The sequence below is a fragment of the Chiloscyllium plagiosum genome, unplaced genomic scaffold (assembly GCF_037043375.1).
Source record: "Chiloscyllium plagiosum isolate Xiang-an unplaced genomic scaffold, Cpla_swu_hap1 HiC_scaffold_13, whole genome shotgun sequence".
In the NCBI taxonomy this organism is placed as follows: Eukaryota; Metazoa; Chordata; class Chondrichthyes; order Orectolobiformes; family Hemiscylliidae; genus Chiloscyllium; species Chiloscyllium plagiosum.
This window is the reverse complement of record NW_028270151.1, coordinates 31092305-31118322: the sequence shown is the minus strand read 5'-3', so window position 1 is coordinate 31118322 and position 26018 is coordinate 31092305. Positions and strand designations below refer to the sequence as shown.

The following is a 26018-nucleotide window of genomic DNA, read 5'->3' as shown; positions in this document are numbered from 1 at the left end:
AGTGGATATTACTCCTTGCATATGGGCTAGTATTACAGAGAATTCATGGCTTGAGTGACCATCTGGAAAATTTTTGATTGTTTCAATGGTTGAAGATGAATTTTGTAAATGCCTTCACCTCAATAAAGGGGATCATTTAGTTTTTAGGAGTGATGTGGAGCATTTTTACTGTTACATAAAAGGAATTAGGATTATATCACACAAGTTTGATGGGTACATTGCTATATGCAAGGGTTAATGCCACTTTTTCTTTGAACTGATCTTAGAATCATATATGGTAGAACGTTATACACAAGGTGGGTAAAAATGGTAAGTGATTATGCTGACTTGGCTGAAGGACATTTCACTTGTTTGATGAATTAACAAAAATAAACTCTACAGTAGACTATCAAAATAATGCAACTCCATTCTAGATTAAACAAAATTACATGCAATTTTGATCATTTTGACAATAACTAGATAATTGCTGTGGTTCTGTTCGCCGAGCTGGAGCTTTTTGTTGCAAACGTTTCATCCCCTGTCTAGGTGACATCCTCAGTGCTTGGGAGCCTCCTGTGAAGCACTTCTGTGGTGTTTCCTCCGGCATTTATAGTGGCCTTCCGGTTGTCAGTTTCAGCTGTCCGCTGTAGTGGCCGGTATATTGGGTTCAGGTTGATGTGTTTGTTGATGGAGTTTGTGGATGAGTGCCATGCTTCTAGGAATTCCCTGACAAAGCCCTAGCCAGAGAAACAATAGCCAACCTGCTGAACAGACATAACAGACAACAGGACGTTGAACCCATCAACAAAGACAGCATACTTAAACTACTGGACTTGTGCCTCACAACATACTTCACATTCAACAACCAGATATACGAACAAATCAACAGAACACCCATGGGCTCACCGATCTCGGGACTCATAGCAGAAGCAGTAATGCAAAGGTTAGAATAAACAGTCTTACCACAAATTCAACCCAAACTCTGGGTCAGATACGTTGATGACACCTTTGTAATCATTAAAAACACGGAAATAGAGAAAACACACCGGATCAACTTCACACTCACAAGAATCCGATTCACGAGAGAGGAAGAAAAGGACAACCAACTCCCATTCCTAGACGTGAGGGTACAGAGAACACCAAATGGAGAATTCACCACGAAGGTACACAGGAAAGCCACACGAACAGACCAAGTCCTGAACTATGAAAGCAACCACCCCAACACACACAAACGAAGTTGCATCAAGACACTATTCAAAAGGGCCACAACACACTGCAACACACCAGAACTGCAAAAAGAGGAAGAGGAACACCTATACAAGGTATTCGCCAAAAAACGGATATCCTCGCAATTTCATCAACAGATGCCTAAGGGAAAGACAAAAGGATGAGGACATGCCGCAACCCAAAGGACTAGCCACACTACCATACATCAAGAACATCTCTGAAATGACAGCCAGACTACTGCGACCACTAGGACTTATAACAGCACACAAACCAACAGCCACACTCAGACAACAACTCACCAGAACGAAGGACCCGATACCCAGCATGAGCAAAACTAATGTAGTGTACAAAATCCCATGCAAGGACTGCACAAAAGGACAAACAGGAAGACAGCTAACGATCTGTATCCACGAACATCAACTAGCCACGAAACGACATGACCAGCTATCCCTAGTAGCCACACACGCAGACGACAAGCAACATGAATTTGACTGGGACAACACTACCATTATAGGGCAAGCGAAACAAAGAACAGCCAGGGAATTCCTAGAAGCATTTCACTCATCCACAAACTCCATCAACAAACACATAGACCTGGACCCAAAATACCGGCCACTACAGCGGACAGCTGAAACTGACAACCGGAAGCGGCAGGGACAGGCCACTATAAATGCCGGAGGAAACACCACAGAAGCGCTTCACAGGAGGCTCCCAAGCACTGAGGATGTCACCTAGACAGGGGACAAAACGTTTGCAACAAAAACTTCCAGCTCGGCGAACAGAACCCCAGCAACGAGCACCCGAGCTACAAATCTTCTCACAAACTTTGAACTAGATAATTAAATAAATCCAGTATCGCACATTCTTTGATGTGACTAGGAGTGAGATAGCCAGGGTGATCCAGGAGGCAGCACTACACAAGGATCAGCCCTTGTCTCTGTCCAACAAATTTGAGATACAGTCCATGGTCACACAGGCAGCAAGTAAGGAGGATGAATAAACTGACCACAGCACCATGGTACATGGAGCTTTCAAGTGAGGGATAAAGAAGAAATGTAGGCATAACCAGGGATAACAAAGTTAGGGGAACAGACATTGTTCTCTGTAGCCAGGATCCACAGTCCTCAAGGGTATGTTGTCTACACCCAAGGTTAAGGATATCTTACATGGGTGCATGGGAAAGATCCAGTTGTTGTGGTCCATTAGGTATCAACGATATAGGTAGAACAAGCAAAGAAGTCTGCTGAGGACATGCAAGCAGCTAGATGCTAAATTGAAAAGCAGAACCACAAAGGTAATTATCTCCAGGTTACTACCGGAGTCATGAGTTAATTAAAACAGGGTCAGCAAGATTAAATGTGTGGCTCAAAGACTGGCATGGAAGAAATGATTTGATATAATAGGATATCAACACCAGTATGGAGGACAGAGTGCGTTATTCTGTTGGGACAAGCTCCACTTAAACCATGTTGGGATCGGAGCCCTGGCAAATTGCATAACTAGGGCTGCAGGTCAGGCTTTAAACTAATTTTTTTGGGATTGGGGATAGTTCAGTTGCATGGAAAACTTAAAAATTAAACCATAACAAGGTGGTAAGAGTGCAGGTTAGTGATGAGGCTGATTGCGATTCAAAATGAAAGGAAGGAGCAAAGCATACAAATGCCACATTGCACCGAGGAATCATACAAGAGTAGGCAAAAATGATAATAGGACACACTTTAAAACCTTTGTATCTGAATGCATGTAGCATTTGGAATAAAATTATGGTGTAGCACAAGTAGAGACAAGTGGGTGTGATTTGGTGATTATTAAGACGTGGATACAGGGAGACCAGATCTGGGGATTGAACATGCAAGGATATTCAGTGTTTTGGAAGAATACACAGAAAGGAAAAGATGGTGGTGTACCTATGTTAGTAAAAGAAGAGATCAGTGCTGTAATGAGAAATTATTCTGATGACAGGGCAGGATGTATTATTAATTTTGGTTGAATCAAGAAATAGCAAGGAAAGAAGTCGCTCAGGGAAGTAATCTATAGGTGCCCTAAGAGTAGTACCACAGTACGGCAATGTATAAACTAGGAAATACTGGGGGCTTGCGAGAAAGGTTGACAATAATCATGGGTGATTTTAATATGCATATAGACTGGATTAATCAAACTGGTAAGGGCAGCTTCATAGTTAATATAATGCATTAGAGATGGTTCTTAGAGCAATATGTGGTGAGCAGGCTAGTTTGGATTTAGTATTGTGTAATGAGATGGCATTAATTGATTTTCTCACAATAAAGGATCCTCTCGGAAGAAGTGATCATAGCATTGCAGAATTTTAATTTCATTTGGAGGATGAGACATTAGTATTCTGGTGTTAAATGAAGATAATTTCATAGGGATGATGACTGACCTGGCTGTAGTGGACTGGGCAGAAAGAATAAAAGACAGAACAGTTGGTGTGCAGTGGCAGATATTTAAAGAGATATTAAATTTCTCCCAACTAAACAAAATATATCCATAGAGGAAGAAAGATTACAAGAGGAGAAACAGCATCCATAGCCAAGCAAGGAAGCTAAAAGAAAAAAAAAGGCAAAAACTAAGACACAGTATATTGCTAAAGTTAATAGCAAGCTGCAAGATTGGGAAACTTTTAAAGACCAACAAATAGTTACTAAAAAAAACAAGAACAAAGGTTACTTATGAAAGAAGATTAGTGCAAAAGCTTCTATCAGTATATAGAAAAAAAAAGAGTAGCTAAAGTGAATGCTGGTCACTTAAGAGGATGACACTGGCTTGTTAATAATGGGGAACTCAGAAATGCACAGATACAATCAACATTTTATATTTTCTTTTCCAGGAAGGACAGTGAAGCCATCCCATTAGTAACAGAAATGCAGTGGTTATAGAAAATGAGGAATTTAAAACAATTGTCATCAGTAAGGAAAAAGACTTGAGTAAACTATTGGGATTAAAGGCAGATGATTAAACAGATAAGCATGAAAGCAATTCATAGTTTGAAACTGAATTGAGCTTTGAAGTGAATACACAGCTAAATATGTCTGAGCAAGAGATGCTAAAAATAAGAAAACAGACTCTTTAATCGATTATTGTTTTTAAAGGAAAGAAGTAAATATTACTTCGAACCTTCAAATACTTCATTTTTAACAAGGATTCAATAATTTTTTAAAAAGACATTTAAGAGATAAACGATCTGACTTTCTGCAGATTGTCAAAGTAGCAGTGAGGAGGGAATTCCAGAAATTAGGTTGAGATAGTTTAAAGCTCAGCTATCATCAGCAGGGCACAGAGTTTGCAAAATAAAAGTCAGCTTTAGAAAATATAGATTGGTAAAGGGATGTAGGGCTAAAAGGAGAAGCAAAGATTTAATCAAGAATGTGAGAATTTTACAAATCAATGTTTTGTGGACTGAGCGCCTTGTGGGTCAGTGAGGCTTAGTAATGGGAGGTGTTTGAAGTGGAGGATGGCTGGGGGTGGGGTGGGGGGAGGAGAAGAGGCAGGAATTGTTGCAGTAAGGAAATATCAGAATATATTTAATATAAAGAGTTTTTGATGAATGCACATTTAAGGAGGATGGCGTTGATGGGGGATATATATATAGTCGATAGTACAATTTGAAATCTACTTTGCTGTACACCATTTAAATAAACCTTGGAAGGTAGAAGGAATGGAATCACAGATGTTACAACACGGAACAGATCATTTGACACATCATATCTGCAAGGACAACTCAGCCAAGGCCACTGCTCCAGTTTTCTCCCAGGTCATTCTATTCAAATAGTTATGCAATTCCCTTCTAAAAGCCACAATAAATTCTATCTCCACTGCATTCCCAGGCAGTGCATTTTGGATCCTAGTCATGTTCTGATTTTCCTTCATGTGATCTTTGGTTCATTTGCTAATCACCAAACTGGAACAGTATCTACCTAGGTCTGTCATCATTTGGAGAATGTACATCACACCGTCCCTCAAACTTCCCTTTTCTCTTAAAAAATGGAGAAAAATCCCAGCTTCTGTAATCCATCCACACAACTGAAACACTCGCCCCTGGAACCTATGCTTGCAAATCTTTTCTGCAATGTTCTATAAAGCTCTTCACCTTTTTGGTTGTGTGAATCTCAGGGGTTAATTTGCGGCAATGGCTTCCAAAAGCAGAAGTAAATATGTTATCATGCCACCATGTGCATGCAGCTTAGAGGGAACACTGTCTAACATATGTCCATCTGTCTGCCTATACCACTCTGACGTCTCCTGTCACCATCTTCTTCAATGTTCATAAACATTTCCAAGATTTGTGTCATATACAAATTCCTTCAGCATCCTCTGGTATATCTGTTGCAGTCCTGGGTGCTCTGGTTTCCTCCCACAGCCCAAAGATGTGCAGATTAGGTGGATTGGCCATGTTAAACTGCCCTGCAGTGTCCAGAGATGTGTAAACTCGGTGATTAGCCACGGTATAAATGCAAAGTTATGGGGATAGGGTAGGGGGACTGGCTCTGGGTCAATGCTCTTCAGAGGGTCGGTGCAAACTGAATGGGCCAAATGGCCTCTTTAAGCACTCTAAGGATTCTGCAATTCAAAGTTTCTCTATATTCCCTCTAAAATGCAGCATTTATGACAGTACAGCAGTCCCTCTGAATAACATTGGATCAGCAGTCAAGATCATGTGCTTGTCCTGCTGCGGGGATGGACCCATGACCACCTGATCGACTGAGGCAAAGCGAACATCTAAAACACAGGAGCAGAAGTAGGCCATTCAACACTTTGAGCCTGTTCCAGAATTCTAGACTACGGCCAACCATCTATCTCAACTCCGTTTTCTGCACCTCCCCATATCCAAAGGGGTCAGACAATAAACAAAAAAAAAATAAAACAAAAGAACCACAGATGCTAGAAATCAAAAACAAACTGCTGGAAAAGCTCAGCAGATTTGGCAGCATCTGTGGAGAGAAAGCAGAGATAATATTTTGGGTCTAGTGACCTTTCTTCAGAATAGGTCACTGGACTGAAGAATAAACTCTGCTACCTCTCCACAGATGCTACCACATCTGCTGAGCTTTTCCAGCAGTTTCTATTGCTGTTTCTAATGGGGTCGCCCTGCCTACTGTAAATGTAACATAGTAATTGATAACTTACAGCTCCCAAAAGCAAGGATGAAGCAACTTTGCTGTTCCCTGCCTCCACTAATTTAAAAGGCAGGGGCCTGTGTCTGCTTGATTGAAATATCCTTCCATTTTAAATTGCAAATAATTTCAGAAAACATTTGATGGTTTTATTTTGTAACTATTTATACAGCACACAAATAAAATGGGAAAAGTAATTGATTTCTGCTTTGGGCTAATTGAAGCCTAAGGAAAATGCTACAAAACCGGAGAAGCACAATCTCACTTTGAGTCTCTAATTGTCTGATTACAATCGATGTTATTTGATAAAACATAATAAAACGATGGTAAGTATGACTAGATGTTTGTCATTGTGAAACAGGTCACAAATAGTTATCATGTTCCACATTCTATTACAAATTAGTGAGAAGAATGCTTGCCTTTATTTGGTTTTGACATTGACTTATAATTAGTCTTGGGAAATTAGAAATTCCTGTAGGGTTATTCTCAGAAGATCCACCGCACTACGTTCATTTCATCCAATTCAGTCATTGGCAGGTAATAAAGGACAATATAAAGCAAATGGTACAACACAGATTATTTCCACTGTCCCACATCATCCCTTTACAGTCAGCTAGATTACGTTGAGCATCCATAGTCACAGCTATTGATGGCACTGGGACAGTTAAATAAAAGCTTTGCTGGCAGTATTTAATCAAGGTCAAGTGCTTCAGTAAATGGAACTATCACTTGCTTTAAATATCATCTAAAATTGAAAGACTTGGAAATAAGAATATTACCATTGTTACTGCTGATGAGATATTACAGGTGGTGGTGTAGAGAGGTTACTATTCTGCTTAAAAATTCTTTGGGTGAAATTTGTTCAGCAGAAGAAACTTTGCTTATTGATGCCCTTTGCAATGGTATTGCCCCTATCTTTCAACATGGAGTGAAGTTCATCATTCCTTGAAAGTGGATTTGCAGGCAGACAGGGTAGTGAAGGTGACATTTGGTACACATGCCTTTTATTGGTCAGTACATTGAGTATAGAAGTAGGGAGGTCATGTTGCAGCTGTACATGACACTGGTTAGGCCACTATTGGAATAGTGCATGCAGTTCTTGCCTCCCTGCTCCAGGAAAGATGTTGTGAAACTTGAAAGGGTTCAGAAAAGATTTACAAGGATTTTGCCAGGGTTGGAGAGTTTGAGCCACAGAGACAGGCTGAACAGGCTAGGGCCTTCTTTCCATGGAGTGCTGGAGGCTGAGATTTGACCTTATAAAGGTTTATAAAATCATGAGAGGCATGGATAGGGTAAATAGATAGTGTTTTTTCCAGGGTCAGGGAGTCCAAAACTAGACAGCATTTAATGAGAGAAGGAAAAGATTTAAAAGGATCCTGACCGGTAAATTTTTCATAGACAGGATGTTGCATGTATGGAATGATCTGCCAGAGGTGGTGGTGGAGACTGATACAATTACAGCATTTAAAAATCATGTGAATAGGTATACAAATAGAAAGGGTTGTGAGGGATTTGGGCCAAATGTTGGCAAATGGGACTAGATTTATTCAGGACATCTGGTCAGCATGGACGAATTGGACCAAAGAGTCTCTTTCCATGGATGTAGGCTTGCTCGCTGAGCTGAAGGTGCATTTTCAGACATTTCGTCACCGTACTAAGGAACATCTTCAGGGAGCCTTGGATGAAACACTGCTGATGTTTCCTGTTTTCTATTTATATGTTTGGGTTTCTTTGGGTTGGTGATGTCATTTCCTGCAGTGAGGTCATTTCCAATGGTGATGTCATTTCCTGTTTTTTTTCTCAGGGGGTGGTAAATGGCATCCAAGTCCTATTAATGCAGAGACTCGAACAAACAGCTCTGCCAACCATCCAACCTAAACTTTGGGTCTGCTACATGGATGACACTTTTGTCATCACGAAATGAAACAAATTAGTGGAAACCTTCAAGACCATCAATAATACCCATACTGGTATAAAGTTCAGTAAAGAGGAGGAAAACAACAACAAACTGCCATTCCTAGATGTCACAGGAGAGCAAACATCCAATGGAGTACTTCAAACCAGCGTCTACAGGAAAACAACATGTACGGACCAAATACTGAACTCCAGAAGCAATCATCTCAACATCCACAAACGAAGCAGCATCAGAACATTATTTCAACGAGCCACCACACACCAGCACAGAGGAACTACGCAGAGCAGAGGAAAACCGTGCATTCAAAAAGAATAAGTACCCAATGAACATAGTGTGCAGATTTTGCAGTAGCAAACCGAAACAAGCAGACAAAAAGGATCCCAGAAACCCTAGCCACCCCTCTAAATCAAAGACATCTTGGAAATGAGTGCCAGACTACTCAGACCCCTTGGCATCATGATAGCCCACCAACACGCAACTAATGAACTTGAAAGACCCTATACAGACAAGCAAAACTAATGTCCTTTACAAAATACCGTGCAAGAACTGTAACAAACACTACATTGGACAAACAGGCAGAAAACTCGCCGCCAGGATAAATGAACATCAACTAGCCACAAAACAACATTGAAGAAAGGATTGGGACCTAGAATCATTGAAGAAAGGATTGGGAAGGTGATTCAGGAGATGAGTGACAGTAATAGGGTGGTTGTTATGGGGGACTTTAACTTTCCTGATATTGATTGGGAAAGCTATAGCTCAAGTTCGTTAGATGGGTCAGTGTTTGTTCAATGTGTGCAGGAGAGTTTCCTGACACAATATGTAGACAGGCCAACAAGAGGTGAGGCCATACTGGATTTGGTTCTGGGTAACGAACCAGGCCAGGTGTTAGAATTAGAGGTAGGTGAGCACTTTGGGGATAGTGACCATAATTCGGTGATTTTTACACTCGTGATGGAGAGGGATAAGTGTGTACTACAGGGCAAGAATTATAGCTGGGGTAAGGGAAATTATGATGCGGTGAGGCATGACTTAGGATGTGTGGCTTGGAAAAGTAGACTCCAAGGCAAGAGTGTAAATGATATGTGGAACTTGTTCAAGGGGCAACTATTGAGTGTCCTTGATAATTATGTACCTGTCAGGCAGGAAGGAAAGGGTCGTGCGAGGGAGCCGTGGTTTAATAAGGAATTGGAATCCCTTGTTAAATGGAAGAGGGCGGCCTATCTCAAGATGAGACGTGAAGGTTCAATTGGGGCGATTGAGAGTTATAGGGTAGCCAGGAAGGACCTGAAGAGAGAGCTAAAAGCAGCAAGGAGGGGACATGAAAGGTCCTTAGTCGATAGGATTAGGGAAAACCCTAAGGCTTTCTATAGGTATGTTAGGAATAAAAGAATGACTAGGGTAGGAATAGGTCCAGTCAAGGATAGTAGGGGGAAGTTGTGTGTGGAGGCGGAAGAGATTGGGGAGACACTGAATGAATACTTTTCTTCAGTATTTACTCAGGAACAGGGCATTGTTGTCGATGAGAATACTGAGTCACAAATAAGTAGAATGGATGGCTTTGAGGTATGTAGAGAAGAGGTGTTGGAAATCCTGGAAAAGGTGAAAATAGATAAGTCCCCTGGGCCTGATGGCATTTATCCTAGGATTCTCTGGGAAGCAAGGGAGGAGATTGCAGAGCCATTGGCCTTGATTTTTATGTCCTCTTTGTCTACAGGAGTAGTCCCAGAAGACTGGAGGATAGCAAATGTGGTTCCCTTGTTCAAAAAGGGGAGTAGGGATAGCCCTAGTAACTATAGGCCGGTGAGTCTCACTTCTGTTGTGGGCAAAGTCTTAGAGAGAATTGTAAGGGATAGGATTTATGCACATCTGGATAGGAATAATGTGATCAAGGATAGTCAGCATGGTTTTGTGAAGGGCAAGTCGTGCCTCACAAACCTTATTGAATTCTTTGAAAAGGTGACGAAGGAGGTTGATGAGGGGAAAGCGGTAGATGTGGTATATATGGATTTTAGTAAGGCGTTTGATAAGGTTCCCCATGGTAGGCTACTGCAGAAAATACGGAGATATGGCATTGAGGGTGAGTTGGAGGTTTGGATTAGGAATTGGCTGGATGGAAGAAGACAGAGGGTAGTAGTTGATGGCAAAGTTTCTTCATGGAGTGCCGTCACTAGCGGTGTTCCGCAAGGATCTGTTTTGGGACCATTGCTGTTTGTCATTTTTATAAATGACCTGGAAGAGGGGTTAGAAGGTTGGGTGAGCAAGTTTGCGGATGATACGAAAGTCGGAGGAGTTGTTGACAGTGAGGAAGCATGTGGCAGGTTACAGCAGGATATAGAGAAGCTGCAGAGCTGGGCAGAAAGGTGGCAGATGGAATTCAATGTAGCTAAGTGCGAGGTGATTCACTTTGGGAAGAATAACAAAAAGATGGGGTACTGGGCTAATGGTCGGATACTTGGTAGTGTGGATGAGCAGAGGGATCTTGGTGTCCATGTACACAGATCTCTGAAAGTTGCCACCCAGGTAAATAGTGCAGTGAGGAAGGCATATAGCGTACTGGCTTTTATTGGTAGAGGAATTGAGTTCCGGAGTCCTGAGGTCATGATGCAGTTGTATAAGACTCTGGTACGGCCGCATCTGGAATATTGTGTGCAGTTTTGGTCGCCATACTATAGGAAGGATGTGGAGGCATTGGAACGGGTGCAGAGGAGGTTTACCAGGATGTTGCCTGGTATGGAAGGAAAATCGTATGAGGAAAGACTGAGGCACCTGGGGCTGTTTTCACTAGAGAAAAGAAGGTTTAGGGGTGACTTGATTGAGGTGTACAAGATGATTAGGGGGTTAGATAGGGTCGACAGTATGAACCTTTTCCCGCGTATTGAGTCGGGTATTACAAGGGGGCATAGCTTTAAATTAAGGGGGGGTAGATATAGGACTGATGTTAGGGGTAGGTTCTTCACTCAGCGAGTCGTTAGTTCATGGAATGCCCTGCCAGTAACAGTGGTGGACTCTCCCTCTTTATGGGCATTTAAGAGGGCATTGGATAGGTATATGGAGGATAGTGAGTTAGTGTAGTTTAGGTGGGCTTGGATCGGCGCAACATCGAGGGCCCAAGGGCCTGTACTGCGCTGTATTCTTCTATGTTCTATGTTCTATGTAACAAGGCCCTCTCTCACGAGTATCTCTACACACTAGTAAGGAAGGACACCACTTCAAGTGGGACAACACATCCATCCGAGGACAAGCCAAACAGAGACATATATGAGAAAACCTGGAAGCATGGCATTCCAACAGGAACTCTATCAACAAACACATTAACTTAGAGTCATCGAGTTAGAGATGTCCAGCATGGAAACAGACCCTTCAGTCCAACCCAACCTAGTCCCACCTGCTAGCACCCGGCCCATATCCCTCCAAACCCTTCCTATTCATATACCCATCCAAATGCCTCTTAAATGTTGTAATTGTATCAGCCTCCACCACTTCCTCTGACAGCTCATTCCATACAACTACCACCCTCTGCGTGAAAGAGTTGCCCCTTAGGTCTCTTTTATATCTTTCCCCTCTCACCCTAAACCTATGCCCTCTAGTTCTGGAATCCCCGACCCCAGGAAAAGACTTTGTCTATTTATCCTATCCATGCCCCTCAGGATTTTGTAAACCTCTATAAGGTCACCCCTCGACCTCAGACGCTCCAAGGAAAACAGCCCCAGCCTGTTCAGCCTCTTCTTGTAGCTCAAATCTTCCAACCCTGACAACATCCTTGTAAATCTTTTCTGAGCCTTTTCAAGTTTCACAACATCTTTCCGATAGGAAGGAGACCAGAATTGCACGCAATATTCCATCAGTGGCCTAACCAATGTCCTGTACAGCCGCAACATGACCTCCCAACTCCTGTACTCAATAGTCTGACCAATAAAGGAAAGCATACCAAACACCTTCTTTACTATCCTATCTACCTGTGACTCCACTTTCAAGGAGCTATGAACCTGCACTCCAAGGTCTCTTTGTTCAGCAACACTCCCTAGGACCTTACCATTAAGTGTATAAGTCCTGCTAAGATTTGCTTTCCCAAAATGCAGCACTTTGCATTTATCTGAATTAAACTCCATCTGCCACTTCTCAGCCCATTGGCCCATCTGGTCAAGATCCTGTTGTAATCTGAGGTAACCTTCTTCGCTGTCCACTACACCTGCAATTTTGGTGTCATCTGCAAGCATACTAACTGTACCTCTTATGCTCATATCCAAATCATTTATGTAAACGACAAAAGGTAGAGGGCCCAGCACCAAATCTTGTGGCACTCCACTGGTCACAGGCCTCCAGTCTGAAAAACACACCCTCCACCACCACCCTCTGTCTTCTACCTTTGAGCCAGTTCTGTATCCAAATGGCTAGTTCTCCCTGTATTCCGTGAGATGTAACCTTGCTAACCAGTCTCTCATAGGGAACCTTGTCGAAAGCCTTACTGAAATCCATATAGATTACATCCACCGCTCTACCCTCATCAATCCTCTTTGTTACTTCCTCAAAAACTCAGTCAAGTTTGTGAGACATGATTTCCCACGCACAAAGCCATGCTGACTATCCTAATCAGTCCTTGCCTTTCCAAATACAAATACATCCTGTCCCTCAGGATTCCTTCCAACAACTTGCACACCACTCACTTCAGGCTCACTGGTCTAAAATTCCCTGGCTTGTCCTTACCACCCTTCTTAAACAATGGCACCACGTTAGCCAACCTCCAGTCTTCCGGCACATCACCTGTGACTATCGATGATACAAATATCTCAGCAAGAGGCCCAGCAATCACTTCTCTAGCTTCCCACAGAGTTCTCGGGTACACTTGATCAGGTCCTGGGGATTTATCCATCTTTATGTGTTTCAAGACATCCAGCACTTCTTCCTCTGTAATTTGGACATTTTGCAAGGTGTCACCATCTATTTCCCTACAGTCTATATCTTCCATATCCTTTTCCACAGTAAATACTGATGGGAAAATCTCTCCCATTTTTCTGCGGCTCCACACAAAGGTCTGCTGTGCTTTGCCAGTGCCACACTTTTCGAGTCTGACTTTCCAGCATCTGGAGTCCTCTCTTTCTTCTAGGTTTTGAAATGAGCCTGTCTCGCAAATATTGTTATGGACTAAGCAGGACCACTCAAAACATTCTTCAGCAGGCAGCCCAGACTATAACTTTGCAATTTGTTTCAGTAAACGTAAAGTGAAAGTTACCCGGAGTAAATTAGCAAGATTGACTACAAGGTTTTAAAACAGACTAAAATTTATTCACAAAATTACACAGCGAAACACAAAGAACAGAATAAAGAACCCCTACAGAACTTAGTCTATCCAAACTAGACTTAGTTATACTGTTCTGAATACACACAACAGTCCCAATAAGCAAACCCCCTTAACAAAAAGTCAAAAAAATGTAACAGATGCTTACAGGCTGAAGTTAGAAGGGCAGAAAGAGAGAGAGCCTGTTCACGCCGTCCACTGCTGAACTCCCAACTCGTTCTGGACTGAACTGCTCAGCTTTCACATCCTTCCTTTAATGGGATGACCAGAACTGTACACAATATTCCAAGTGAGGCTGCGCTAGCATTCTGTACTGTTGCAGCATGACATCATGGCCCCAGAACCCATCCCTCTACCAATAAAACCTAACACAGCATATGCCTTCTTAACAGGACTAACAACCTGGGTGGGAACTTTCAGGGACACAAAGATCCCTCTGCACATCCATACCACCAAGAATCTTCCATTGACCCAGTATTCTACCTTCCTGTTATTCTTCTCAAAGTGAATCACCTCACATTTATCTGCATTTAACTCCATTTGCCACCTCTCAGCCCAATTCTGCAGTTTATCCAAGTCCCCCTGAAACCTGCAATATTCTTCCACTGTTCATCATTCCACCGACTTCAGCATCATCTGCAAACTTACCAACCCATGCACCTTTGTCATTTTTATAAATGACTTGGAGGCAGGCAAATAGCAGTGGTCCCAAAACAGATCCTTGTAGTACACCACCAGTAACTGGACTCCAGGCTGAATATTTTCCATCAACCACCACTCGTTGCCTTCTTACAGAAAGCCAGTTTCTAATCCAAATTGCTAGATCACCCTCAATCCCATGCCTCCATATTTTATCCAACAGCCTACTATGTGGAACCTTATCAAAGGCTTTACTGAAGTCCATGTTTACCATGACAACTGCCTTACCTTCATCGACCTGCTTCGCCACCTTCTCAAAAAACTCAATGAGGTTTGTGAGACTCTACCTGCCCTTGACTATCTACCATCAAATTGTTGCTTGCTAGATGGTTATAAATCCTATCTATCTATCTCTTATAATCCTTTCCAAAACTTTTCTTACAACAGACGTAAGGCTCCCTGGTCTATAATTACCTGGGTCATCTCTCCTGCCCTTCTTGAACAATGGCACAAACATTTGCAATCCTCCAGCTCTCTGATACTCAACATGTAGACAATGATGGCTCAAAGATCAAAGCCAAAGGCTCCGCCATCTCCTCCTCAGCTTCCCAGAGAATCCTCAGATAAATCCCATCCGGCCCAGACTTATCTACTTTCACACCAATAATTGATAACACCGCCTCCTTACTAACCTCAATCCTTTCTAGTCTAATAGCCTGTATTTCAGTCTTCTTCTCTACAGTATTCTTCTTTTCTTGAGTGAAAACAGATGGAAAATATTCATTTAGCACCTCTTCAATCTCCACAGGGTCCACACGTAATTTCCCACTTCTGTCTTTGACTGGCCCTAATCCTACCCTAGTCATCCTTTTATTCCTCAAATACCTATAGAAAGCTTTAGGGTTCTCCTTTATTCTACCTGCTAAAGACTGCTCATGTCTCCTCCTTGCTCTTCTTAACACTCTCTTTAAATCCTTCCTAGCTAATCTGTAACTCTCCATCGCCACATCTGAACCATCTCGTCTCAACGTCACATCAGCCTCCCTCTTTCGCTTAACAAGAGATACAATTTCTTTAGTAAACCACAGTTCCCTTACCTTATCACTTCCTCTCTGCCTGACAGGGGCATACCTATCAAGTACATCGAATATCTGTTCCTTAAACCAGCTCCACATTTCAATTGTCTCCATCGGTAATAATGCATAACACATCGGCAATCATGTTTTTAACGACCTGCCACATGCGCAGTTGTCAAATTGAATGGCTGTAACAACAAGCTCCATCTAAACAGTCTGGCATTTTTGTTCTTAAATTTTTTCACAAATGTCAATGGGTTATGATCAGTGTATACGTTGCATTGCTGGTCATATAAAACACAAATGTTCCAATGCCAACACCAAACTTAAAGTCTCTTCCTCCACCGTTGAATATTTCTGTTGATGAAAATCCAACTTCCTGGAAAAATACCTGATGGGTCTTTCTATTCCCTCGTCATCCTCCTGCAGGCGCACCGCACTGACTCCGACATCACTGGCATCGATAGCTACCTTGAAAGGCTTCATGTAATCTGGGGTGGCTAATACTGAGGAAATGGTTAACACAGTTTTTAGGCTGTCAAATGCCTTTTGATAGTCCACTGTCCATTGAAACTTGCCCTTTTTTAACAATTCGGTAGTTGGAGCAGCCACGCTGCTGAAGTCCGGCAGAAATTTCCGGTAAAATCCGCTCAATCCCAGGAACCATAGTACCCCATTTTCGTCGACGGTGTGGGAAATTCCCCAATTACTTTCATTTTCTCATCCCACGGGGCCATTTGTTTATGTCCAATATATGGCCCAGGAAGGTGACTTGAGCTTTGGCAAATTCACTTTTAGCTAGGTTTACCACCAAGCCTCCCTTCTGAAGTCGATCCAACAAGTCCGATAAATACTGTAAATGTTCCTTCTAAGAGTGACTAAAAATCACCAGGTCGACAATATATATCACACAGTTGGGTAATCCAGCAACGGCCTTTTTACTCAGTCTCTGAAAAGTATTAGAGCATTTTTCATGCCGAATGCCATGACTTTGAACTGAAATAGTCCATTTGGCATTACAAAAGCAGAAATTGCCTTTGCTCTCTCTGACAGAGGTTCTTGCCAGTAGCCTCTGAGCAAGTCCAACTTAGAAATCTAAGTTGCTTGTCCCAATTTTTTGACACAGTCTTTTGGAATTGGATATGCAAAAGTCTTTCTAACGGCATTGACTTTGTGATAGTTCACACATAACTGTTGGATACCACCTGGCTTTGGCACCATGACTATGGGTAAGCTCCATTCAATCTAACTCACTTCGATTATGTCATCTTGGAGCATGCACTCTATCTCCTTCTGAACCTGTGCCAAATTTACAGGGTTATACCTATAAGGATGTTGCTTAATCGGAACAACATCTCCGATCTGTACATCATGCACAATTAGGTTAGCATTTTCCAGTTTATTTCTGCATGTCTCCCCAAGTGATAGTAATTACGCTTTCAGGTCATTTTGATTTTCTTGTGGAAAGTAACTCAATTTATCCCAATTTTTGACAACTCCCTCATTGTCCAATTTGATTTGAGGAATGTCCAATTCAGAATCCTCGCAACTTGGTTCTTCCGTATGTGCTGCAATCATTAACACCTTCTCCTCATGCTTTTCTTCCCTATCAAAATACCTTTTGAGCATATTCACATGACATACACTGAAATTTCTTCCTTCTGGAGTCCTTATCTTCTTCTTGATTTGATAAGGTCCACTAAACCTTGCTTTTAAAAGGCTCACCTGTTACTAGAAGTAACACCAATACCTTATCCCCAATTACAAAATTGCGAATTTGTAATTTCTTATCCACCTCCTGTTTCACTGTATGTTGTGATACTTTTAAATGATGTTTAGCTAACTCCTCAGCTTTATTTAATCATTCTCTAAAATTTGACACATAATGGGTGGTCTCTGAATTCTGACTTATTAATTTCTCCTTAACCAATTTTAACGGTCCTCTTACTTCATGCCCAAACATTTATTCAAATAGACTGAATTGGGTTAATTCAAAACTCCCTTATCCCAATCATCTGGATAATCCTGACCATAAACCCTCAACATGGTCTTTAATGTTAGATGCCATCTCTCTAGCGCTCTGTGATTCTGGACGATACACAGTAGATTTGAATTGCTTTATTCACAAGTTATCCATAACCTCCTTGAATAGTTTGGATGTGAAGTTTTATCCTTGACCTGACTGGATCGCTATTGGTAGTCCATATCTTGGAAAAAAAAATTATTCTTCTACAACCCTTTTAGCTGTGATGTTGCGAAATGGGATTGCCTCTGGAAATCTAGTCAACACATCCATTATTGTTAATAAATACTGATTCCCACTTTTTGTTTGAGGTAGGGGACCTACGCAACCAATCAAGACTCTTGAGAAAGGTTCCTCAAATGCTGGGGAATAGGTATTAAAGGTGCAGGTTTTATTACTGCCTGTGGTTTTCCGATTTGCTGACATGTATGACATGTCTGGCAAAATTCAACTACATCCTTGTCCAGTCCAGGCCAGTAAAAATGTCTTTGTATTTCAGTCTATGCTTTCCTCACACTAAATGACCTCCAAGTGGTAGCTCACGCACCACTTGCAGCATCTCCTTTCTGTACCCTACTGACAAAACAATTTGATGAATCACTGTTCATTTCTCATCTGCTTGAATGAGTAATGGTATCCATTTCCTCATTAAGACATCACTTGTTAAGTAATAATACACAGGGATGCATTCATGCTCCTTCTCTGTAAATGCCTTTTCACACAACTGTTAAAGTTGTCATCTTTCTGCTGTAACTCAATCAGCTTAACCAAGCTAAAGATACTTGCATGTTTACCTATTTGCTTCTACACTCTGCCACTTATCTGATCAAAATCTCAGATAAAGCCATGTCAGCTTCCTTTTGATCTCGTGCTTCAATTTGTGCCCGTGATCTTGTGACCACACAAACAACGTAAATTCCTGAATAAAGATCCTTCACTTCTTCAGTTGCCTGCATCTCCACTAACTTTCCAACTAGAGTAGGTGACACACCTACCAGTGAATCAGCTATATCATTTGCAAGGACAAATTGTATTCTTGGTGCTGAGAGTTTGTCCAGTACTCCTACCACAAATTCTCCACTCTTCTTTGGACTCTCGAACTTCACTTTGCACAATTGAGCACTTTTTGGCTCACCATGAATATCTGTTACCAGTACCTTTTCTGCAATAGTCCCTCAGGAGCACATATCTCCTCATCCTTCAGCATTACAGACTGAGAGGATTCTGTGTCCCTTAACATTGTAACTTCCTTACCTCCTGCTCCTGGCCTGTGTGCACAAACTTACATGTATATTTTTTAAGCAGATCTGGAACTTCCTCCTTATTCAACCTCTGATCACCTTGTATACTCTGAGGCAGTTGTCTAACTTCCTTTGTACTTTTTGTTACTAGTCCAACAAAACTTCCAGGCTTGTCTTGTTTTCCTACATCTGACTTTCTCCTAGCCCACCAACACGGTGATTTCATGTGGCCTACTTTATTACAATGAAAACACCTGAGCTTTTTAACTTCTTTGTCCCCTTCAAGGGTTTCTTTTTTACCCTGTGGTAAATTATCCTTATGATCTTCACTGAGATCTACCTTTCCCTTTCCATGTGAGGATATCTCTTTGCCCCAGTTTCTATCCCTCATGGAACTGAAATTGATTCTGGAAGCCAAACTGAGTTTTATGGTCCAGCTCATAATCATCAACCACTTTAGCTGCTAACCTTGTTGTTTTAACACTCTGCTCTTCCACATGAGTTCACACTTCTTCAGACAGCGAACTTTTGAATTCCTCCAAAATAATTACCTCCCTAAAGGCATCACAAGTTTGCTCGATTTTTAAAGCTCTTATCCATCTATTAAAATTACACTGTTTGATCCTTTCAAACTCAATATAGGTTTGACCAGGATCTCTCCTTGGATTCCTGAAACATTGTCTATAGGCTTCTGGTACAAACTCATATGCATTTAAAATGGCTTTTTTCACCACGTCATACTCTCCAGATACTTCCTCTGATAATGACACAAATACTTCAACTACAAGTTTCGTTTGGATCAACAAAACCCACATTGCCACTGGCCACTTGTTTAGCCACCTTTTCAAATGAGATGAAAAAAGTTTTCATATCTTCCTCATCAAATTTAGGCAATGCTTGAACATACTTAGACAGTTTCTCACTCAGTTTCTGACTACCAGGGGCATGCTCATCCTCACTAAGCCTACTTTCAGCCTTTTAAGCTGACTTTTCTTTTTAAGTGTCAGTTTTTTCTTTCTCTGCTCTCTCTTTTTCCCTCTCTTCTGCTTTTAATCGTAACTCAAACTATTTCATTTCTGCTGCCCTTTCCTTATTAGATTAGATTCCCTACAGTACCAAAACAGGCCCTTTGGCTCAACAAGTCCACACTGACACTCTGAAGAGTAACCCACCCAGACCCATTCCCCTACTCCATATTTACGCCTGACTAATACACCAAACACTATGGGCAATTTAGCATGACCAATTCACCTGACCTACACATCTTTGCACCTGGGAGGAAACCAGAGCACCCAGAGGAAACCCACGCAGCCGCGGGGAGAACGTGCTAAATCGACATGGACAGTCACCCAAGATGGGAATCGAACCCAGGTCTCTGGTGCTGTGAGGCAGCAGTGCTAATCATTGAGCCACCGTGCCACCCCCATCTCTCACCTCTAACTCAAGCTGCTTCATTTGCAATCAAATTAGGTGAAGGGGTAAATGTAGGGGAATGGGTCTGGGTGGGTTGCGCTTCGGCAGGTCGGTGTGGACTTGTTGGCCGAAGAGCCTGTTTCCACACTAAGTAATCTAAAAAAAAATCTAAAAAGAATTCTGATGGTTTCTCCAGCAAGTTTAAATGCTGAGCTACTTCTGTAATTATCTCTTTCTTCCCAGAAGCAGGCAGTTCTAATTCGAGCTTCTCTGCTCATTCCTGCAGCCTGGTCTTATTCATCTTTTACAAAACTTCCAAGTCACCACATCCACATTCAGAAAACTTTTGGCGACTGAAGGAGCCATTACTATCCCAAGTAGGCTACCCAATCAAACCAGCACCCAAAATAAAGACACTAGCACCTGACACTCACTTTTTAAAATCCTGCAAAGGGCCCCAAGTCTGTTATGGACTAGGCCAGGCAGCCCAGACCATAATTTTGCAATTTGTTTCGATAAGTGTACAGTGAAAGTAAAAATTACCCAGAGTGAGTTAGCAAGATTGATTACCAGATTTTAAAACAGACGAAAATCACAAAATTACACAATGAAACACAAAGAACAGAATAAAGAACCCCTCCAGAACTCAGTTTACCCAAACTAGGCTTAATTGCGCTGTTGCGAAAATACACAACAATCCCAATAAGCAAACCCCCTTAAAAACCAGTAAACAAAATATGAACAGGTGCTTACAGGTTGAAGTTAGAAGGGCAGAAAGAAAGACAGCCTTTTCACGCAGTCCACTGAGCTCCCAATTAGTTTTGGACTGAACTGTTCAGCTCGAGAGCTGACCACTCCCCTTTCATTATACAGGTCACTTCTAAAAGATGACTACTTTGGCCTGAAGTCTCATCTGTTTACATATAAATAAAAAGGCCTCTCAATACTCTTTAATCTCTACACCAAACCAGTCTAGTTGGCACTGGGAGATGTTTACGATCCCTCTGAAATAAACCAAGGACACAATATCCTTGAGAAAAGGAACAGCTTTTACAAAAAGGGACCAGCTTTGCGACAAAACGTAACATCAAGAAACTGCAAATAAATGATTTACCGTCATCCACTCTGAACAGCTAATCAAGGTATGAATTTGTGTTGTTTTACAACATTGTCTAAATGGAAATAAAATCGCTGACACCACTACAAAATGCTGATTTAACTGACTTAAGTTATACTAATTAATCATGTAACTATTGTGGTTTATATAAACCTGGTGCTTTCCACAAGTGGGGCCCACAACGAAATATTTAAATATAAAGGGGGAGAAACCTCACTTGTATTCAAGGGTTAATATACAACACAACTTACACCTTTAACATCTAGAATTACTAACTTCTGCAGACTGCTCTTTCATCATATAAATCAAATACACTAACTGCAACTGGAATTGCATCTCTCTTGTAACCACTGTGTATCAGTTGCATTCATCCCTATTTACGTTTGATGAGGTCACATTTGAAAAATTTACTAGTCTTTTCTTTCCCGGGAAGGACAGCTTGCTGTCTATTTAAAAGAGACAGTAATTTCAAATTTAGATTTTCTGTGGGGTATTTGTTTGAAAACTTACTCACAACTATCAGTCTTGCTAATGTTTGACTGGACAAGTCATATCCCAGACTGAAATCTGGTTTAATGTATCACAGAGTCAGACAGGTACACTGCAAGAAAACAGGCCCTGCGACCCAACTTGTCCATATCCTTCCATACCTATCCCATTCATGTACCGGTTTCAAATGTTTCTTAAATGACAAAATTGTACTTGCTTAAAGCACTACCTCTGACAGCCAGTTCCGGGCACTCACCATCCTGTGTATGAGAAAACTACCGCTCTGGATCCTTTTGTTTCTCTCCCCTCTAATTTTCAAACTCCCCTACCAGTGGCTATATACCTTATCTATGCCTCATGATTTTATAGACCTTTAGGAGGTCACACCTCAGTCTTCTATGCTCCATGGAAAAATGTTCTAGCCTGTCCAACTTTCCCATATAGCCCAAACCTTCCAGTCCAGGTAGAATCCAAGTAAATCTTTTCTGCACGATTTCTACAGTAGAGTGACCAGAACTGCACTTAGTACTCCAAATATGGCCTCACCATCTTGTACAGCTGCAACAAGACATCCCAAGTCCCGTATTCCCTGCTCTGACTGATGAATGCAAGCATGCCGAAGGTGGTCTTCACTCTCCACTATACTACCAACCATGGTGGCATCCACAAACTTGGATACTTCCCAAATTCTCATCCAAATCACTTATTTCAATGACAAATAACAGTGGACCCAGCACCAAGTCCTGTTGCACACGGCTGGTCACAGGCCTCCAGTCTGAAAAACAACCCTCTACCACCACCCTCTGTCTCCTACCATCAAACCAATTTTGTTTCCAGTTGGCTAGCTCTCCCTGGATCCCTGAGATTTAACCTTATTCAATAAGCTACCATGCAGTATCTTGTCAAAGGCCTTGCTGAAGTCCATCTAGACAACATCTACTGTATTGCCCTCAACTATTGTTTTGGTCACCCCTTCAAAAATCTTAATCAAATTCATGAGACATTATTTCCCTTGCACAAAACCATGCTGACTATCCCAAATGAGTCCTTGCCTTTCCAAATGTTTGTAGATCCTATTTCTCAGAATCCCCTCTAACAACTTATCCACCAGATGCTAGGCTCGCTGGTCTGTAGTTCTCAGGCATTTCCCTGAAGCTTCTTTTAAACTATGGCACATTATTTTGTACTTTTCTGGTTTTAAACAGGTGCTTTGCATGCAATGTTGCACATTTGGTTGAAACAATGAAATACAAGTTTCTTACACAAAATAAATTAAGATAAATTAGAATAGAATAAATCAAACAACTTATTTACCATACAAATTTAAAGATTTCAAAACACACGGCAAAACTTTAATGCCATTAGTCTCAGAAGCACTCCTTTACATTACTCCAACGAGACAAAATGCCCATCTCTATCACCTCTAAAAGTCTTAACTGAACTGTAGTTTCAACTTCCAGTCTTGAAAATCTTTTAGTCTCTTCATGGAGTTTCCATGCCACTGAATTTAAACTCGCTCACCTTCAAATACTCCCTTCAAGATTTCAATCAAAATATTTGGTCTGGAATGTGTATTAAACTCCTTCCACTAAGGTAACCAATTTTTAAGAATCCTAATCTAACTTCACTCTTTACATATCCAGCTCCAGTCAAGAACCCAACAGAAATGCACAATTTTTAAAAATAAATATGCCCAGCTATGGCTTTTTCCCCCAAATGAAAACAATTAATCTGTAACTTTTTAAATTGAAGCCGCATGGACATTGTTTACCTTATTTGCTGGTAAAATTCTCCCAATGTTATCAAAACCCATAAATCTTCAGGAAGTCTCTCTCTCTCAAAAAAAAACAGAAATTGCAGGAAAGGATAAGTAGGTCAAGCAGTTCTGAGGAAGGGTCACAACCCAAAATGTCAACTCTGCTTTCTCTCCACAGGTGCTGCCTTTCTAGCAACTTCAGTTTTTGTTTCTGATTTCCAGCATCCACCATTCTTTCGATTTTTATTCAGTCTTTCTCTCACATTGTATTTTAAAAGAAACCACCAGGTCTACAGCAATACTTACAAGTTCATCATTAAAACCCTTCAGACACACAGAAAACTTACAAACTATACCTTCTAAATTCTCATCTAAATCACTTGTGTAAATGACAAATAACAATGGACTCTGCACCAATCCCTGTGGCACTCTGCTCCAATTCAAAAATCCAAACTCAAAAGTAGATGGTATTAAAATATATATGCCACACATCTTGCATCACAACACATTCTCAAGGTTAAGGATTCAACTCATTTTGACTCAGGGAAGACTGACTTGATTTTAAATGCATAGACAAAATCTGGGCTTTAAAAACTATTTTTTTGAGCCCTTTTTCACCATTTCTGATTAGATTCGAGGAGATGCACTGGAGTTGTCACTGTAATCCTCTTTCTTTGCTCCTAATTGTGAATAAGCTTGAATATTCACAATATAAAAATATATGAACTCAATTCATAGCATAAAAGGTTTGAGATGGTTGTGTTGGATTAATGGCCTACTCCACCTTTATATAGCCTTCCCATTATAACAGTCAGTGTCATTATACACAAGCTGAAATAATTAAGACAATGTCAAAAAATAGGTCACTTCCTATGACCTTATTAGATTTGTGCAGAATCCAACTTTGGATTCCGAGCTACAGGATGTAATAGCATTGATGATACTGAGTTTAGCTTGCTAATGTGATGTGATGTCAATTATTTGATATTATAAAGTTTCAAAGTGAATTATCAAACTATATTATTTCATACAGATTTTTATGCGAGTGTCTAGAGTATATCACAATCACTGTTCACTTTTACTAATAATGTTTATTTGTAGTATTTCTATATACTAAATTATGTTATAGTATTTCAAGTGACACTCAACATGGAGATAATTAGGAGTCCAAAAAAGGCAAAGGTTGTGCTGCACACAGGATACAGCAGGAGAGACTGGTCAACAAAGGATTATTTAAATTGTTAGATGCACTGTGGCATACCATTTTTCACATGGCCATGAACAGTATGGACAATTATAGTACTGATATTTCATTCGAAGGCTGGGCCTGCTGTTAAGATAAATGCTTCCCAATGAAAGGCTAATCAAGCTCCTGATATGCCCGTGTCCAGTGACCACGTCCCTTGAAAATACAAACAGGTTTCCTTTTACAGAAAATATCTTCCTGTAACATTAACAAGTTTCTACTTCTACGTGCACTATCATGGTGTCTTTGTGGAGCTAAGTAGCTCATGTCTCCTCTATGTGCATTCCAGATTCAGCTTACATTTGAAGTGTTTTGTTTGTGAGCTTAAAAGCCTCAACCCAGGCTCATCCCATATCATTCTCCCAGCTGACGACATACCTTTCCATATATCTACCTTGCTGACTAAGTTATTTCTGTACCCAATGGACACCAATATGTCACACTGTGGAAGGTCCGGACATTCAGGATATAAAACAGAACCAAAAGTAGGATCAAAGTTTAAAAAAAAAGATTGAGGTCAATAGAATCCATTTAAACCCTCTTCTACATAGCAGATCAGCAGATTGGGATACCAGTGCACCATCATACAATATAGTTTTGCAACTTTGAAGACTTAAGGTATTTGTTTAACCTTCAAACTATCAGCTTCTTACACCTCCTCTTAACATCAAAAGCAGGAATAGTGTACTGCATTACTTTATAATGTGCCAAACAGTTCTTTAAAAATTTTAACAGTAAGTGCCAAGCAGTCCTTGCAGTTAAAGAGCACACTTGCATTTAAAAAAACTCTAACTGAAGGTTAAAACTTGAGCTTGAGAAAAGGTGATCACCTCCTTTTGCTTGGGATGACTCCAATTTCTTCACTCTCACCGTCTGGCGTTACCTGTCGAGCCTGCCACCACTCATCATCTGATGCATTGATCACGTGCAGGATGTCACCAAAACTGAAATTAAGGCCTTGGCTTGGGAGACCGCTGTCTTTGGTCTTGTCATAATCGAACAAGGCTCTAATTGGAACATTGTAGAGAGAACATAAAACCAATTACAATTCATCATAAAACTTTCCACCTATGTTAGACATAATAGATATTGTAGTAAAAACACAAAGTTCTGCAAAAGTATTTGTTACTTGATATGCATATATTCATCAAAACTGAAGACAACAGGTAAACATGTAACTTAATACATTTATTAAAAAGCAAAGATAGCAAGAGTATGAAAACCAAAGACTGGCAAACTGGTGCATTTAAATTGGCAGCTGCATTTTTGATTGATGGCCCTGTTGATATTCTCTCGATCAACTTTTGTGTTTCCATTTTTGCAAACTTACAAATATCTGTCCATTTTTGATTCCAATTCCTCTATGTTTTTGTTTTTGTTTCAGCTCTGACTTATCATTTACTAGGAGATTTCCAGAAGGCATTTGATAAGATACAAAATCAATAACTATTTTGGAAAACATAAGC

General features: G+C 40.9%; 1 protein-coding gene across 27 annotated transcripts in view; it reads right to left on the bottom strand.

The window, feature by feature from the left end:
- The window catches only part of dlg1b (discs large MAGUK scaffold protein 1b), a 435380-nt gene that overhangs the window by 24425 nt on the left and 384937 nt on the right, over positions 1-26018 (bottom strand). For all 27 annotated transcript variants that reach the window (XM_087993459.1, XM_043702479.2, XM_087993449.1 and 24 more), the window contains one exon: positions 25383-25559. In XM_087993459.1, coding sequence (XP_087849585.1) covers positions 25383-25559 — 177 coding nt within the window. The remainder of the gene's footprint in view (positions 1-25382; positions 25560-26018) is intronic.